The 19,474-nt window shown below is 42.8% G+C and overlaps 1 protein-coding gene across 1 annotated transcript; it reads left to right on the top strand.

Moving 5' to 3' along the window:
* The first annotated feature begins 6,713 nt into the window (after nt 1-6,713).
* Nucleotides 6,714-17,729, top strand: LOC137064875 (NACHT, LRR and PYD domains-containing protein 12-like). The gene is made up of 8 exons (XM_067436415.1): nt 6,714-8,503; nt 8,829-9,002; nt 9,429-9,602; nt 15,040-15,213; nt 15,359-15,532; nt 15,610-15,783; nt 16,164-16,337; nt 16,916-17,729. The coding sequence occupies exons 1-8, from the start codon at nt 6,741-6,743 to the stop codon at nt 17,034-17,036; spliced, it is 2,928 nt and encodes a 975-aa protein (XP_067292516.1). The 5' UTR covers nt 6,714-6,740; the 3' UTR covers nt 17,037-17,729.
* The last annotated feature ends 1,745 nt before the right edge of the window (nt 17,730-19,474 follow it).

Raw genomic sequence — 19,474 nt, forward strand, 5'->3', positions numbered from 1 at the left:
TAAATACTAATGTGCAGGAAGCAATGGTGTTGATTTGCAGGCTATTCTCACAAAAATGCGTATAAATAGTACGAGTGTGCAATGTTGTGGAATGTATACGCCAAAACTCATTTTGGCGTGTCTATGGCACGCTGTTTTTCGCGTGCATATGACACGCATTTTATGGCGTAATATACATACGAACCCCCCCACCCCACCACCCTAAGCCTACCCAAGAGCGTGTCATATATACGCCCCACCAACCAAAACCTACCCAAGAGCGTGTCATATATACGCCCCACCACCCTAAACCTACCCAAGAGCGTGTCATATATACGCCCCACCACCCTAAACCTACCCAAGAGCGTGTCATATATATGCCCCACCACCCAAAACCTACCCAAGAGCGTGTCATATATACGCCCCACCACCCTAAACCTACCCAAGAGCGTGTCATATATATGCCCCACCACCCAAAACCTACCCAAGAGCGTGTCATATATACGCCCCACCACCCTAAACCTACCCAAGAGCGTGTCATATATACGCCCCACCACCCTAAACCTACCCAAGAGCGTGTCATATATACGCCCCACCACCCTAAACCTACCCAAGAGCGTGTCATATATACGCCCCACCACCCTAAACCTACCCAAGAGCGTGTCATATATACGTCCCACCACCCTAAACCTACCCAAGAGCGTGTAATATATACATCCCACCACCCTAAACCTACCCAAGAGCGTGTCATATATACGCCCCACCACCCTAAACCTACCTAAGAGCGTGTCATATTCACGCCCAATCACATTAAACCTAGCCAAGAGTGTGTCATATATACGCCCCACCACCCTAAACCTACCCAAGAGCGTGTCATATTTACGCCCAAACACATTAAACCTACCCAAGAGCGTGTCATATATACGCCCACCACCCTAAACCTACCCAAGAGCGTGTCATATATACGCCCCACCACCCTAAACCTACCCAAGAGTGTGTCATATATACGCCCACCACCCTAAACCTACCCAAGAGCGTGTCATATATACGCCCCACCACCCTAAACCTACCCAAGAGCGTGTCATATATACACCCCACCACCCTAAACCTACCCAAGAGCGTGTCATATATACGCCCCCCCACCCTAAATCTACCCAAGAGCGTGTCATATATACACCCCACCACCCTAAACCTACCCATGAGCGTGTCATATATACGCCCCACCACCCTAAACCTACCCAAGAGCGTGTCATATATACGCCCCACCACCCTAAACCTACCCAAGAGCGTGTCATATATATGCCCCACCACCCTAAACCTACCCAAGAGCGTGTCATGTATACGCCCCACCACCCTAAATCTACCCAAGAGCGTGTCATATATACGCCCCACCACCCTAAACCTACCCAAGAGCGTGTCATATATACGCCCCACCACCCTAAACCTACCCAAGAGCGTGTCATATATACGCCCCACCACCCTAAACCTACCCAAGAGCATGTCATATATACGCCCCACCACCCTAAACCTACCCATGAGCGTGTCATATATACGCCCCACCACCCTAAACCTACCCAAGAGCGTGTCATATATACGCCCCACCACCCTAAACCTACCCAAGAGCGTGTCATATATATGCCCCACCACCCTAAACCTACCCAAGAGCGTGTCATGTATACGCCCCACCACCCTAAATCTACCCAAGAGCGTGTCATATATACGCCCCACCACCCTAAACCTACCCAAGAGCGTGTCATATATACGCCCCACCACCCTAAACCTACCCAAGAGCGTGTCATATATACGCCCCACCATCCTAAACCTACCCAAGAGCGTGTCATATATACGCCCCACCACCCTAAACCTACCCATGAGCGTGTCATATATACGTCCCACCACCCTAAACCTACCCAAGAGCGTGTCATATATACGCCCCCCCACCCTAAACCTACCCAAGAGCATGTCATATATACGCCCCACCACCCTAAACCTACCCAAGAGTGTGTCATATATACGCCCCACCACCTTAAACCTCCCCAAGAGCGTGTCATATATACACCCACCACCCTAAACCTACCCAAGAGCGTGTCATATATACGCCCCACCACCCTAAACCTACCCAAGAGCATGTCATATATACGCCCCACCACCCTAAACCTACCCAAGAGCGTGTCATATATACGCCCCAACACATTAAACCTACCCAAGAGCGTGTCATATATACGCCCCACCACCCTAAACCTACCCAAGAGTGTGTCATATATACGCCCCACCACCCTAAACCTACCCAAGAGCGTGTCAAATATACGCCCCACCACCCTAAACCTACCCAAGAGCGTGTCATATATATGCCCCACCACCCTAAACCTACCCAAGAGCGTGTCATATATACGCCCCAACACATTAAACCTACCCAAGAGTGTGTCAAATATACGCCCCACCACCCTAAACCTACCAAAGAGCGTGTCATATATACGCCCCACCACCCTAAACCTACCCAAGAGCGTGTCATATATACGCCCCACCACCCTAAACCTACCCAAGAGCTTGTCATATATACGCCCCACCACCCTAAACCTACCCAAGAGCGTGTCATATATACGCCCCACCACCCTAAACCTACCCAAGAGCGTGTCATATATACGCCCCACCACCCTAAACCTACCCAAGAGCGTGTCATATATACACCCCACCACCCTAAACCTACCCAAGAGCGTGTCATATATACGCCCCCCACCCTAAATCTACCCAAGAGCGTGTCATATATATGCCCCACCACCCTAAACCTACCCATGAGCGTGTCATATATACGCCCCACCACCCTAAATCTACCCAAGAGTGTGTCATATATACGCCCCACCACCCTAAACCTACCCAAGAGCGTGTCATATATACGCCCCACCACCCTAAACCTACCCAAGAGCGTGTCATATATACGCCCCACCACCCTAAACCTACCCAAGAGCGTGTCATATATACGCCCCAACACATTAAACCTACCCAAGAGCGTGTCATATATACGCCCCACCACCCTAAACCTACCCAAGAGCGTGTCATATATACGCCCCACCACCCTAAACCTACCCAAGAGCGTGTCATATATACGCCCCACCACCCTAAACCTACCCAAGAGCGTGTTATATATACGCCCCACCACCCTAAACCTACCCAAGAGCGTGTCATATATACGCCCCACCACCCTAAACCTACCCAAGAGCGTGTCATATATATGCCCCACCACCCTAAACCTACCCAAGAGCGTGTCATGTATACGCCCCACCACCCTAAACCTACCCAAGAGCGTGTCATATATACGCCCCACCACCCTAAACCTACCCAAGAGCGTGTCATATATACGCCCCACCCCCCTAAACCTACCCAAGAGCGTGTCATTTATACGCCCCACCACCCTAAACCTACCCAAGAGCGTGTCATATATACGCCCCACCACCCTAAACCTACCCAAGAGCGTGTCATATATACGCCCCACCACCCTAAACCTACCCAAGAGCGTGTCATATATACGCCCCACCACCCTAAACCTACCCAAGAGCGTGTCATATATACGCCCCACCACCCTAAACCTACCCAAGAGCGTGTCATATATACGCCCCACCACCCTAAACCTACCCAAGAGCGTGTCATTTATACGCCCCACCACCCTAAACCTACCCAAGAGCGTGTCATATATACGCCCCACCACCCTAAACCTACCCAAGAGCGTGTCATATATACGCCCCACCACCCTAAACCTACCCAAGAGCGTGTCATATATACGCCCCACCGCCCTAAACCTACCCAAGAGCGTGTCATATATACGCCCCACCACCCTAAACCTACCCAAGAGCGTGTCATATATACGCCCCACCACCCTAAACCTACCCAAGAGCGTGTCATATATACGCCATAAAGTGCGTATCATATGCAAGCGAAAAACAGTGTATCATATGCACGCCAAAATGAGTTTTGGCGTATACGACATTGCACACTCGTTCTATTTATACGCATTTATGTGTGATCGGGTTGTGATTTGATTCATTTGAAATAACATTTAGGTATAAAGTAGATGATGCAAAAAAAAAATTGGGGGTCAGAATAATTTCACGTCACCTTTAACATAAAGTTCTTTAACATTAGCCCTACTAAACCTAAAATATGTAAGAGGAAAAATAGTACGCACATCCAGCAAAACTTATGCAGGTGCTAGATTCAATAGAGCATAAATCAACGTAAACAAAAAAATCTGATGTGGTTGAAAACACTGAATCGTTGTGATATGTGACGAGCGCTGAGCGTGCCTGTGTTTATATATACATACATATATAATGTTTTATTCTAGCTTCATGCATTACTTTTTTATCAACACTTGAATATGGGTAAGTTTCATAAAGAAGCAACATTTTGAACAAAAAGCTGAGAAAATCTGTTTTTTGTGAAAGACTGTATCCAGATCAGATTCAGAGATGATCAAACGCAGATGGAGGAGATCGAGTCCATCAACACTCCTAAAGCTTCACAGTCCTGTAGCTCGTCCTGGGTCCACATTTCAGTAACATTAGAAAGTTTTGATTTATATGATATTTAATGCTGATGATCACGTTATTTTTCATATGCATATGACGATCGCTTGTTTTACTGCGCCTTAAGCCTAGTTCAGACTGCATGATTTTCAAACTCGTCGGGTCACTGCTCTTTTCACACAGCCAGGATTGTGTTCTGCAGTGTATATAATGTGCGCGTCAGGTGGCGGTGTGAGATCCTGAGGCGCGGGGCTGAGCTTCGCGTACGTCTTCACCCCCTTTTAGGCACAATCGGTTGCACTGTTTGAGGTAAATAAACAATTTTGTAATGTGCTGCTGCTGGACGTGCAAATGTTTGGGCTTTGTTTCTGTTTGATAGAATTGTAAATATATCTATTAAAATACGGATATGCTGCTCTATAACTCCTCCCTGAACCTCCCGCTGTCCGGTTTCTCACTCTCTTTTCAGTCAGAACGCAGTTCACACAGCAGGAGATTCAAACGCCGACAGGTCCAGATATTTAGCATTTCCAAATATCCCATGGGCGTCGGTGACTCGTCGGCGATTCTCTCTGATCGCGTCTTTGATTATTCACACTGCGTGATTGTCACTCGCGTGCACGAGCAGCGATTTGCCTGTGATCTCGGGCATTTGTCGGCGATTTCACAAAACCTGTCGGCGACTCAAAATTGGGGCAAAAATCGGGCAGTGTGAACTAGGCTTTACTCGCGTGTGTTTTGATCAGGAGATAAAGTACTCATTCAGAAAATATCCAATAGCGCCCCCCTAGCGTCTAACAGTGAAGACACGGAAACCCGGATAATTACGTGTTTGGCCCTGAAGCGCTTTCTCACAAATAACGGAAAATTACAGGTCTGGCGGGGAAAGAGAACTGACCTTTTTACTGGACCTGGCCTTGGGTATTTTAAGACAGAAATATACAACACAACATAGTGTTAGCACGATTGATTGATTGATTGATTGATTGATTGATTGATTGATTGATTGATTGATTGATTGATTGATTGATTGATTGATTGATTCATTCATTCATTGATTCATTCATTGATTCATTCATTCATTGATTGATTCATTAATTCGTTTTTGTTTGTTTTTTGGAGTCTGAACAAGTCAAATGAAGCCGCTAAACCAAGTCAAGTGTCTCTCAGGAATCAGGCTTCCCCGTTATGCTTTAAGATGGAAAACCCTGAACACAGGTGAGATCACAGACTCTTATTTGAATAAACACGTGAATATTGCGTTAAACATGAAATAAGTGATAATTGATTTTGCCTCCAAATAATCATTTCATCACTGCAGGTCGATTGAGCGTGAGCAGTCGATGGATTGCACTAAAGACTTCAGAAGAGAACCAATCCACACAGAACTGAAGTATGTTGTTGATGTGTTTAACAATTATAAAAATGATTTAGTACATTTGTCTGATTTACATGCAAACCCAAATGCTTTTGATGCTTTTACAGCATTTATTAATATCATGGCTTGTTTTCACCGAGTGCGTTCCACGCCTGTCAAGTGACGTTGATCATAATTTTATGGCACCGTGCCTTTAAGGTAAAGATACTGTAGAGGTGGAAACGCAAGCTGGATCAGGGTTTACTGCCCCGAATCATGTACCGTACCGCTCATTGGAAAGGAGTCTTCAGAAAAGCGTGTCTGCTTTAGTCACATGGCATTGTGGCAAAATGGAAGAGTTTCAAAAGAGCCTCAAAGGTTGACATCCTCAGTTGATATCATCAAAATTTAAATCATATAATACCATGTTGTTACATAAGACTTTTGTGCTTTACTATATTGTAAATCTTCAGAAGTCATACATTATTAAGATCTAAGATGTTTTCACTGAAATAAATACTAATGTGCAGGAAGCAATGGTGTTGATTTGATTCATTTGAAATAACATTTAGGTATACAGTAGATGATGCAAAAAACAATTGGGGGTCAGAAGAATTACACGTCACCTTTAACTTAAAGTTCTATAACATTATCAACAAATAAAACATGGCAACATTAAACATCAGGATTATCTTTTTGTCTTTCAGAATTCAGCAGAAGGAATCAAGTTCAAATGTTCTAAATGGTAATCGTTTGACTGGTTTCATATGACTTTTTAAAATGTCGATTTTTAAATCTTTAGATGATGTAGTCACTTTTTATTATAACGACATCTTATGTCAAACTTCACAGAGGATCTGATCTGGACATGTCAGCTTAAGAGGATGTTGAAGGACAGGTGTCAGTGTATTTTCGAGGGGAACGAAGAGCATGGCAGCCCGACTCAGCTTGACAAAATCTATACGGAGCTCTATATCACTGATGTCGGAAGCAGTGAGCACACCGGTGAACATGAAATCAGACAGATCGAGATGATATCTAAACATCCAGCCACAATAGATGCACCAATCAAGGCTAATGATATATTTAAAGCTTTTCCTGGATCTGCTAAACAAATCCAAACTGTGCTAACCAAAGGAATCGCTGGCATTGGGAAAACAGTGTCCGTGCAAAAGTTCACACTGGACTGGGTTGAGGAGAGAGCCAACCAGGATGTCCAGATGATATTTCCACTTCCCTTTCGTGAAATGAATGGATTTAAAGAAAGGAAAATTAGTCTGATACACATTCTTCAGTCCTTTTTCAATCTAAAAATAGATGCAGAAGTGTTAAATTCAGACAAATACAAGATAGTCTTCATCTTTGATGGACTTGATGAATGTCGGTTTCCTTTGGATTTTAAAAACAACAGTCATTGCTCTAGTGTGACCAAATCAGTCTCAATCGGTGTCCTACTGACAAACCTCATCTGCAAGAACTTGCTACCTTCTGCTTTGGTCTGGATTACTTCCCGACCAGCTGCAGCGGGTCAAATACCACCTGACCTTATTGATCGGGTAACCGAGGTACGTGGTTTCAATGACTCCCATAAAGAAGAGTACTTCATCAAAAAAATAGGTGATCCAGACCTGTCCTCCTGGATAATCTCACACTTGAAGTCTTCAAAGATCCTTCACATCATGTGCCACATCCCAGTGTTCTGTTGGATATCAGCTACAGTTCTTGAAAAGATGTTCAGTGACTCCGAGGGTGGTGAAATTCCCAGCACCCTGACACAAATGTACGTACATTTCCTAATTTTCCAGATCAAGCAAGGGAGTCACAAATACGATAAGATTTCCAACGAGGGTTTGAAGTGGGATAACCAGACCACATTGTTGCTTGGAAAGCTGGCATTCAAACAACTTGAAAATGGTAATTTATTGTTCTATGAGGGGGATTTGAAGGAATGTGGCATTGAACTCAATACTGCATCGGTGTATTCAGGAGTTTGCACCCAAATTTTCAGAGAAGAGGCAGGACTGGTTCAGGAGAGGGTCTTCAGCTTCGTACATGCAAGTATACAGGAGTTTTTGGCTGCATTGTATGCTTTCCTTGTGTTCGTCAACAACAAGAAAAATGTCCTTAGTCAGACGACTAATGCTAAAATCATAAGTTCTTTGAAAAAACTATCAATGCATGACTTTCTGAAGTGTGCTGTGGATGAGGCTTTAGCAAGTGACAATGGACATTTGGACCTTTTCCTTCGCTTCTTGTTGGGACTGTCGCTTGAGTCCAACCAGACTCTTCTTCAGGAACAGCTGAATGAGGTGCTGAGCGATGCTGAAAGCAACATGAAGACAATTCAATACATCAAGGAAAAAATCAGGGACCACCCTTCAGCAGAGAAGGCAATAAGTCTTTTCCATTGCCTAAGTGAACTGAAAGATGATTCTCTGGTTGAGGAAGTGCAGGACTTCATAAATTCACAGGGGTTTTGTCATGGAAAGCTGTCGCCTTCATGCTTTTCTGCTTTGGCTTACATACTGCTGACATCTGCTGAAGAACTGGATGTTTTTGACTTGGCAAAGTTCATTCATCCGAGCATGACCTCGAATGAGGGACTTTTGAGGCTGTTGCCTGTAATCAAAGCATCCCGATCAGTTCTGTAGGTATCTCACGCTAGCATGCAGGCACGTTGTACATACTTAACATATTTTCTTGTGTTGATAACAACCACAGTATCAGCTTGTGATAAAATTACTTTTAGGTGTGATTAACACAGTGCATATTTGCATTGTTATGAGTTGCATTTGTAAAAATTTCAGAATGCAGTGGCATTTAAAAAGTGAGCTCATGTAACTTGATGCATCCACATACTTTGCAGAACAAGTTTAGGACTTAGAAGAGATAAAGAGTTAAGTGTTTCTTGTAATGTGATTTCAAATATAGTTGGTGAATCTTTTGATATGTGAATCTTTTTTCCCCTTAAGATTGAGGAGTTGTAACGTGACAGAGAAAGGCTGTGTCGGCCTGGCCTCTGTTCTTCGTTCAAGCCTCTCATGTCTAAGAGAGCTGGATTTGAGTTCTAACAATCTTCAGGATTCTGGAATAAAGCAACTTGCTGCCGGATTGGGGAATCCTCAGTGTAAACTAGAGTGTCTGAGGTAGGAAGTAAACTCGAAGTCATGGTATACAAGCTCATAACTGGTGCAGTGCCCTTTAAAATGACATCTTTGTACCTTTTTTTACACCTAAAAGATTATTAGTATACCTTAAGGTACATATTGCTACTCTTAGTTTTAATATGCACCTTTTAAGGGTGAAAAGGAAACTGCCCCACTGACAAGTTTATAAAATATTTTTTAGAGTGAAGCATGTCAAGGTGCTTGCTAATTGCCATATTACAAACTATAAGTCATTGAGTCTTGAAATCTGTTGATGGTATGAAAATATAAGTATCATTGATGGGTTGTTCCTCAGGAGAAACATCAAAATTAACCATTGGGCCTTCATTATCACATTGCTGTCTAGGAGAAACAACTAACATCATTTATTTGTTTTCTGTTTCTTTTGATTTCTTGCGGTTGCAGACTTTTCAATTGCAACATTGGTGAAGATGGCTGTACCTCTTTGGCCTCGGCTTTGAGATCAAACCCATCTCACTTAATTGAATTTGATTTGACACACAACAATCCGCACGATACAAGTGTGAAAATGCTTTCTGATGTGCTGATGGATGCAAGCTGTAAAATGGAAAGACTAAGGTAGGTCCTAATATGAAATAAGTGTGTATATATATATATATATATATATATATATATATATATATATATATATATATATATATATATATATATATATACACAAAACCCGATTTCAAAAAAGTTGGGACACTGTAACACATTATTCAATCCACATGTCCTGGTTCCCAATTTAGGTAGTAAGTCAGATCAATAAATTATCTGTACAAATTGTGCATAAAAACAGAATGCCATGATGTGGAAGTTTCACATTTCAACATTTTATTCAGAATACAACACAGATGACATATCAAATGTTTAAACTGAGAAATGTACCATTTTAAGGGAAGTTGGTTTTAAATTTCATGTCATCAACACATCTCAAAAAAGTTGGGGCAAGGCCATGTTTCCCACTGTGTGGCGTCCCCTCTTCTTTTTATAAAAATCTGCAAACATCTGGGGACTGAGGAGACAAGTTGCTCAAGTTTTGGTCTGCAAGGTCTTCCCTGAAAGAGACGACATCTGGATGGGAGCATATGTTGTGCTAGAACTTGGATAAACCTGTTAGCATTGATGGGGCCTTTCCAGATGTGTAAGCTGCCCATGCCACACACACTCATACAACCCCAGACCATCAGAGACGCAGCTTCTGAACTGAGCGCTGAGAACAACTTGGGTTGTCCTTGTCCTCTTTAGTCCGGATGACATGGCGTCCCAGTTTTCCAAAAAGAACTTTAAATTTTGATTTGTCTGACCACAGAACAGTTTTCCACTTTGCCACAGTCTATTTTAAATGACCCTTGGCCCAGAGAAAACACCTGCGCTTCTGGATCATGTTTAGATATGGCTTCTTCTTTGACCTATAGAGGTTTAGCCGGTAACAGAGAATGGCCCGGTGGATTGTGTTCACCGACAATGTTTTCAGGAAGTATTCCTGAGCCCATGTTGTGATTTCCATTACAGTAGCATTCCTGTATGTGATGCAGTGCCGTCTAAGGGCCTGAAGATCACGGGCATCCAGTCTGGTTTTCCGGCCTTGACCCTTACGCACAGAGATGGTTCCAGATTCTCTGAATCTTTGGATGATGATATGTAGGCCTACTGTAGATGATGATTACTTAAATCCCAACTTTTTTGGAATGTGTAGCTCTCATGCAATCCAAAATGAGCCAATATTTGGCATGACATTTCAAAATGTCTCACTTTCTACATTTGGTATGTTATCTATATTCTATTATGAATCAAATAGGTTTATGAGATTTGTAACTTTCTTGGAATCAGGTTTGCATATAGGTACTGTCTAAATTACCATACAGTATATATATATGAAAGAAGACTTGCAGGCATGGCCAACTTATGGCAACGCAAGACATCTTGTTTCCCTTCTCAGGGAACTGGGTTACATATATGACCTAAACTTTCCCTTTTAAAGAGTAACTCAACATTACATCATAGGGAACGTTAATTCTCTTCAACGGCATAACTCTAGAGCAAAGTTTGCACATTGCGATATGATATTCATTGGCCTGCCCTCATGGTATAAGATGCAAATATTTTCATTTGGCATTTTTCCTTATGGTCACGCAAAATGATAAACAGACAAGAAATCACATTTCGAGCACATCATTTCCTGTGATTCATCAAGTAGGCTAAATTATTAAATAAATAAATATTAAATTACTAATTATTTAAATGAAAAAGAAGTTAAATAGACAAGTATTACATATAAATTAAACTAGTTTGCATAATTTCTGTAAATACTTTGCTGACTATAGGCCAACAAATCAAGAGTCAAAAGTTGCTAATGGAGAGAGCAAGAGCTATCCAGGAGACATGAGGGACTGAAGCGCAATAGTGTGCCGGCCTTCTCACTATTTTCAGTCCTGCCAATGAACACGGACAGAGCATATTGACCTCCATATTCTCAGTATTAAAGACGTGACAGGAGAAGAGTGGGACATTAAAAGTGAAAAGTGATGACACTCAGTCTCTCTATATGCAGTCTCTTCGTCTGTACCTCTGTAATACATCAATATCAACTCTGCACTGAAAAGTGGATGAGAAAGTGGGCACAATAGCTATATTCCCTTTTATGTCAGAACGCAGCACTTGCTATGTGCATAATACTTAACAGCCCCAATACTAGTAAAAACCCATACAGATGAAAAGAGTGGGAAGCGAGACATAGCTGTGTGATACAAGAGGAACACATTAATATCATCTTCATTCATTCTAGAGATGAAGGATTGGTATATAATTACCACTTCAAACTCTTCTGTAAACTCCCAGTTACAAAGGAGACAGACATACACAGCAATTTATAGTGAACAAAGCAATCCACCATCTGAAAAACACAATCTCTATCAGGAATATGGAGAAAGAAACAGATAAAAGAAGTGGCGCATGAAGTAACACAACTACTTTTGAGTTAAAAACATAGTGTGTAAAGGAAGCACCATACGGATGAAAAATTGGGACATTACAGGACCACTTATATCATGCTAACCAGTCTAAAATTGTCTGTAAAAGGAACCCAATCTAAACGACTCCCCTCTCAGAGGGGGTTGACAGCAGAGCGAGGGTGTAAGGGAATGAGTCTCGCAGATGAAGATATATCTTTAGCGCTTCTCCGCATCAGGGAGAACTGTATTACTCCCTTAGCAGTTCACTGCAATGGCTGAATGTGAAATGAGCTTGGTTCAGAGTGGGGATAGCACACTGTCAAGTTCAACTCTACAGCATTATAAAGGAGCAAATACCTTAACAACACAAAAAAACATTGGAGAGGGGTTAGGGGGGAAGTTTTAGGGTATATGCCTTGCCCACGAGTCATGATTTGAACTGGCAGTGTTTTGAGGACAAAACGGAAGCCTTCCAGAATGGAGCCGCACCAGAAGAAAGGTAACCAGCAAGTGATTCCCACTCATGCTCATCCACTTCCCTCACATTAGAATAACTCGATGTAGAGGGAGGATAAACATGGGAAGAATATGGTTTATTCCATTTCTCAAAACATCCATGTGGAGATCAGGAAGAGACATAAGGCTTGAGGGAGTTAAACGTTTATGACCTGGGAGGAAACAGTCATCTAGCCTGCTGGGAGCAGATCTCTTTCTCTATATTCACTGACCAGTTTAAATTAGGTCTGGCCATGGAGCAAGTCATAATAATAATAATAATAATAATAATAATAATAATAATAATAATAATAATTCATTACATTTATATAGCGCTTTTCTAGACACCCAAAGCGCTTTACATATAGAAGGGGGGAATCTCCTCAAGAAGCCCTCTTTGCAGCCTGTAGCACGATGAGAGCTGGATCAGATCAGATCCAACACGTACTGGATGCGCATGCGCGGTTGTTTCATTCACAATTCGATGACGTCACATACGCATGCGCAGTAGAGTTTTGGGGACATTGAATGCACAAGAGTTTTGCTGGATAGATAAATACTCAAACCACTCGCGCAAAAATAATGATTAATAACATGCTCACTCCATCAGGACACACGTTTAGCATTTTCCCTTGAATGTGTAGGCTACTGTATTTTAAGTTCTTTACAGATCGTGTTGCATTGTACCTTGAGGATTAAAATTACAGAGACAATTACTTGACTCATTTTTCCTTCCACTCAACAGCAAGTATGATCAGAACGGTTTTGCATGCATGTACAGCGAAACTAGGATAATTTAAGCATCACATTTATGAAAAGAAGATTTATTCATCAATAATTACTTAATACTATTCATCAGTAGCCTACTACAACTACACGGTTTAGAACATCATCTACAATAATGATCATACATTAAAACTAGCGCATACACATTATAAGTTAACCCAGAGATCGGTATGAAAGACGTCGCCATAACGATTCACCATCCAGTAGGTATTGGATCTGATCCATCTACGTCATCGTGCTACAGGCTGCAGCGAGGGGTGTCTCAATCTCCTCAACCACCACCAATGTGCAGCACCCACCTGGATGATGCGACGGCAGCCATTTTGCACCAGAACGCCCACCACACACCAGCTGATTGGTGGAGAGAAGACAGAGTGATTAAGTCATCACATCCAACAACTGCTTATAAGCGGGTGTGATGGTGGAGGTGGGCTCACTAACAACATCCCCTTTGACTCCCATCATATCTAACTCCTCAGAACTAGAGCAGGCTTTCTGATCCGGTCTTACAGCATCAGTGCTATCGAGTGAAGCCTGAGAAAGGAACAAGCCCATCTTAAGCTCCTCAGCTAGCTAGAGGAAAAATACACAAAGGCTGGGGGCAGCATAATGGGTGAAAGGGACCAAATCCAAATACCTCTTTGTCTGAGCCTTGAGGAACAGATCCCCCTGGGAGAAGAGGAGGATCTTTACTGCTGCCACATCCATTGTAAAAGGTCTATTTTTCTGTCACAGCTTGTTAAAATAACATAGGTGAAAAAAAGGATACAAATGCAGCAGCTTAACCATATAATAATAATAATAATATAATTTGTTCAATTTATATAACGCTTTTCAAGGCACTGAAAGCTCTTTTACATTGAAGGGGGGAATCTCCTCAAACCACCCCAATCTGCAGCATCCACCCGGATGATGCGACGGCAGCCATATTACACCAGAACGCTCACCGCACACCAGCTGATTGGTGGAGAGGAGACCGAGTGATGAAGCCAATCAGGATATGGGGATGATTAGGAGGCCATGATGGACAGAGGCCAATGGGCAAATTTGGGATCTGGGATTTTTAACGACCACAGAGAGTCGGGACCTCGGTTTAACGTCTCATCCGAAGGACGGTGCTCTTTGTCAGTATAGTGTCCCCATCACTATACTGGGGTTTTAGGACACACACAGACCACAGGATGAGTGCCGCCAGCTGGCCTCACTAACACCTCTACCAGCAGCAACCTAGTTTTCCCAATTGTTCTCCCATCCAGGTACTGACCAGGCTCAATCCTGCTTAGCTTCAGTGGGAAACCAGTCTTGGGCTACAGGGTGATATGGCTGCTGGCATATACACACAAACACTTAAAACACTACATTGGAACAGCATAACATGATGACAATGGACAAAGAACTGAATCTATAGACCAAGCCAAGAGACCAAACCAACTTATTAACTCAATGCATCCCATGTAAAAGACATAAATCAATTAGCATCCAAGGAAACCAACAGAAAGCAATGAAACTAAACACATCACAAGCCCACCCTAAACAGAAATAAACACAGATAACGTAGCCATTTTGCTTTTGCATTTGGAATTTCAGTAACAATCCCTCATGATTTTCAGTGGAATTGTTTCATTTTTGATGAAATGCCAGAAGCAGATGGCACGATTTGGGTAGACCATATGAATGTTTTATCAAACATGCAAATAGTTAGCAGTACTCTTAACCACATCTAGTCTAGTTGTAAAGTCTAGAAATATAAACTGATGGCTTTTTCTTTTTTTTTTTAGGTTGATGGGCTGTGAACTGACGAGGAAAAGCTGTGCTGCACTGACCCAAGTGCTTCAGTCCTCCTCTACAAACCTGAAACATTTAGATTTAAGTTTGAATGACCTCCAGGATTCAGGAGTGGAACTGCTCTGTGTGGGCCTAAAGAATCCTTCCTGCAAGCTTGAGAAATTGAGGTATTACAATTAATCAAGTAGAATACACAGCTCACAGGGCAATAACATGATTAAGTTAGATGACAATCCTATTCTGAGGAAATAATGTCACATGCTGTGTATCAAATTACACCAGTTCATGCTTGGTTGCTTTTACTCTTCGCAGTCTATCAGACTGTAAAATTACGGCCAAAGGATGTTCTACATTGTCATCTGCTTTAAAGTCAAACCCAACACACCTGAGAGAACTTGATCTCAGCATTAATAACCTCACAGACTCAGGAGTGATGCATCTGCTCCCTGTGTTTGAAGACCCACGTGTACGTCTAGAGAGATTATGGTAACAGGCCTCTAGATTCATGTTAACATCTCACAATTAACAAAATAAACTGGAAGGATAATACACTTTTTTTTCAGGCTGAATAATTGCAATCTCACACATGAAAGCTGTCAGGTGGTGGGTTATGTAGACACATCAAAACATTCGGGTCTAAGAGAGCTGAACCTCAGTGCTAATGACCTGCTTGACTCAGGTTTAAAGCAGCTTTCAGTGGGAGTATGTCATCTTCTATCAGGACTGGAGTCACTGAGGTAATAAAGATTTCTTTAACCCAATAATAATTCTCCAATCTCCAATCAGACGATTACCCTTTGTAATGTTCTGGGTGCGTTATTTTATGACCCATGTTTGAGGTTTCTGCATTCACGGGGAAAGTAAAGGAGGTGAATATGTGCTGCACCAATCTGTTTTGGTTCTTTGTCTTAACAGTTACATGTGTCATGTGGATCATTTACATTGCACTTACACCTTTGTATTGTTGTTGTTAGTTAACTGTTACTTTCATTTTCAAATTGAACCAAGTGTTGAAAGGTAGATGGACCTGAACACGACACAGAACATTTGACTGTTTTTACTTTTTCAGAAAATGTGATTTAAAGTAATCATGTTATAATTGCACAACCCTTTGCAGTGTTACATACTGTGGGCTTACGGCACAGGGATGCACTGTTCTAGCATCGGCTCTCAGCTCTAACCAATCACAGCTAAAAGCGCTGGATCTCAGAGGAAATAATCTGTCAGATTCAGGAGTTAAACCGCTCTCTGATCTGCTGAAGGATCCACATTGTAAACTAAAAGAACTAGAGTAAGTGTTTAAAACTCAGTCTACAGACACTATACTCCTTGTGCTACTGCATAAAACATCCAATAATAATTTATTCTTTTTCATTTGTTTGTTATTATTATTTTATTTTTTTGGTTGTTTGCCACAAAATTCAGGTCACATTTTAAAATATGTAAATGTACATGTATATATCTAGTCTACATATACCAGTATCATCAAAATATAACAATTCCACGCAACACATTTTACCATTATGCATAAATACTTTATGGCTCGGTTTCACAGACAGGGTTTAGATTAAACCAGGGTTACGTCTTAGTTCAATTAGGACATTTATAAACATGCCTTAATAAAGGATATCTTGAGACAAAACAATGGCATTGACATATGACATATTTAAGATATGAATAAATGCAAGTTGCTTTCAGCTAAAACAGCCCAAGCATGCATTTTAGTCTGGGATTAGCGGAAGTCTTGTCTGTGAAACCGGGGGTATAATTTAAATAATATTCATGTTTTACATTGGAGTAATGAGAATGGCATATTGCTAACAAATATAAACCATTACAATTGGCACATTCTGTCTATCCACCTCACAGATTCATGGAAGGAACAATAACTCAGATGCCAATGGATGTCTCCAACAATCAGGATGTTCTACCTGTAAATCCAACACAATCACCAAAATTAAAAACAGAAAACAAATGCGTATGCTTTTAAGAAAATGATTCAGGGCTTTAACGGAGTTGGACAAGTTTGCTCCCAGCTGTGTTACATCAAACCAGTCAAAGAGACCTGAAAGAGAGCTATGTATTAGATCCTCGTTGTAAGTGTGACATCTCAGTGACGTTCATTATCTAAATTATTCGAAGCAACCAGGGAAAGACAGCATGGAAACTGCTATTTGAATAACAGTATGGAACATCGGTATGGAAAATACACCATGTGCGTGACAATAGCATCACTGAATGAATCCCACATAGTTCTGTTCTTGGGCTGAAACAAAAAGTAATAAGATAGTTGGAGGTTAGGTTCAAGAGAAACTATGAGGACAAACAGGTTTGATGGGTTAGTCAGCTGCAGGACATGTGTGAGTTTTAAGAGATCCACATCGGCTGCAACTTAACTTTTCTTTCAAACAAATCTTTGTATTGAATTATTATTGTACATTTTGTTGTACATATAGTCAGTTTTATAGTAGAAATGATTGTAGTTGAAATGTAGATGTTTTTTGCTTCTTCTTATTATTATTATTCTAGTGTGATAGCTGCTAAATATGTTAGCGTAGCAAAGTGTGAACATTTATAAAGAAACTAATACCTCTTCTGAGATCCTTAAGGTTCTCTATCATTTATTTATCCATCTGTCCGTCTGGTAACCAACTAGCAAAGTTAAAACAACAGAAGATCCTACATAAAACGTCTCAGGTTACGTATGTAACCATGGTTCCCTGAGAGGGAACGAGACGCTGCGTCGAAACGCTAGGGGACGCCTCTGCGTGCCATGTCATGAAGCACTTGTGTAATCAGTCCAATAGCGGGACGATACGTCACGGGCGGGTGACGTCATCGACCAGGAAGCTATAAAGCATGCCCGGACCAAACAGTCACTAGCTTCTGGAAAAGTCGAACAAATCGATCACAGGCATGCCGGGAGTATGGCATCTCGACGCAGCGTCTCGTTCCCTCTCAGGGAACCATGGTTACATACGTAACCTGAGACGTTCCCTATCTCGAGGGAACTTCGAGCTGCGTCGAAACGCTAGGGGACCTCAATACCCACGCCGCCAGAGTCCCAAATGTCTGTATGTGTGAATCAACCCAGAAACACCCGGGACCCCGGTGTAGAGGCTACATCTAGATTGTAAAACCTCACAAATGTATGCGGAGAGGACCACCAAGCCGCATCACATACCTCTGACAATGAAACTCCTGAAATAAGAGCCATAGAGGCAGCCATACTCCTAGTGGAGTGGGCGCGGACCCTCATTGGTGAAGGATGCCCGGCCGACTCATAAGCGAGCGAAATAGCCTCGACTATCCACTTGCTAAGCATCTGCTTTGAACCCGGTTTTCCCTTGCTCGGGGACCCAAAAACACACAAACAACTGTTCTGAGTTTCGCCACAGGGCAGCCCTGTGGACATATGCATCTAGGGCCCTGACCGGACATAGCAGATTTAGCTTCTCTTGGTCTTGACTAGTGAACGGAGGCGGACAGAAAGCCTGCAGCATTAGTGGTCCCGGCACATTAGTCGGGACCTTGGGAGCATATCCTTCCCTCGGGAAGAGAAATGCTTTTACCATTCCTGGTGCAAACTCCAGACAAGAGGGTGCCACTGCCTAAGTAGGCACCCTCGAGCGTGCCGCAGGTCTGCGCCTCAAAGTACCACGAAGGAAACGCATGACCCAAGGGTGTTTCCCCAATGATGCATTATCTAATGGAATATGATAAGCAGATATCGCCGACACATATACTTTCAGTGTTGACGGAGATAACCCTGCGGAGAATTTTTCTTGTAGGAACTCAAGAACTGAACCGAACGGGCAGTTAACAGGGTCCAAAGCCTGGTGCGTACACCAGGCGACAAAAACTCTCCATTTGAGTGCGTAAAGTCTCCTTGTGGATGGTGCTCTGGAGTGCAACATGGTCTCTATCACCTCAGTAGATAGACCCGTGTTTATGAACTGGGCCCCCTCAGGGGCCAAGCCCACCGTTTCCACAGTTCCGGGCGCGGGTGCAGTACTGACCCCCCCGGCCTGCGAAAGAAGATCTCTCCTGACTGGGATTTTCCAGGGAGGACCTTCTAGGAGAGACATAATGTCGGCGAGCCATACTTGGCCCGGCCAGAGCGGGGCTACCAATAAAAGCTGAACCCCGTCCCGGCGGACGCTCTCCAGCACTCCTGGGAGCAATGCCAGAGGGGGGAAGGCGTACAGACGCAGCCTCGGCCACGTCTGTACCATTGCGTCCAGCCCCAGCAGGGCTGGATGCGTGAGGGAGAAATATGCTGGACAGTGTGTCGTCTCTCGAGACGCAAACAGATCCACCTGGGCTCGCCCAAAGCGGATCCACAGCTCCTCCACCACCTCGGGTGGAGTCTCCATTCTCCCGGCATCACTCCCTGCCTCGACAGGGAGTCTGCCGCTACATACAGGA

Source organism: Pseudorasbora parva, chromosome 25, assembly GCF_024679245.1.
Source record: "Pseudorasbora parva isolate DD20220531a chromosome 25, ASM2467924v1, whole genome shotgun sequence".
Taxonomy (NCBI): Eukaryota; Metazoa; Chordata; class Actinopteri; order Cypriniformes; family Gobionidae; genus Pseudorasbora; species Pseudorasbora parva.

What these genes read in the sequence shown, in the direction of transcription:
- LOC137064875 (XM_067436415.1), top strand. Translation starts at nt 6,741, where the DNA reads ATGTTGAAGGACAGGTGTCAGTGTATTTTCGAGGGGAACGAAGAGCAT. An exon ending in TGTAAACTAGAGTGTCTGAG is followed by an intron (nt 9,003 to 9,428) that starts GTAGGAAGTAAA and finishes TTGCGGTTGCAG; the next exon opens with ACTTTTCAATTGCAACATTG. An exon ending in TGTAAAATGGAAAGACTAAG is followed by an intron (nt 9,603 to 15,039) that starts GTAGGTCCTAAT and finishes TTTTTTTTTTAG; the next exon opens with GTTGATGGGCTGTGAACTGA.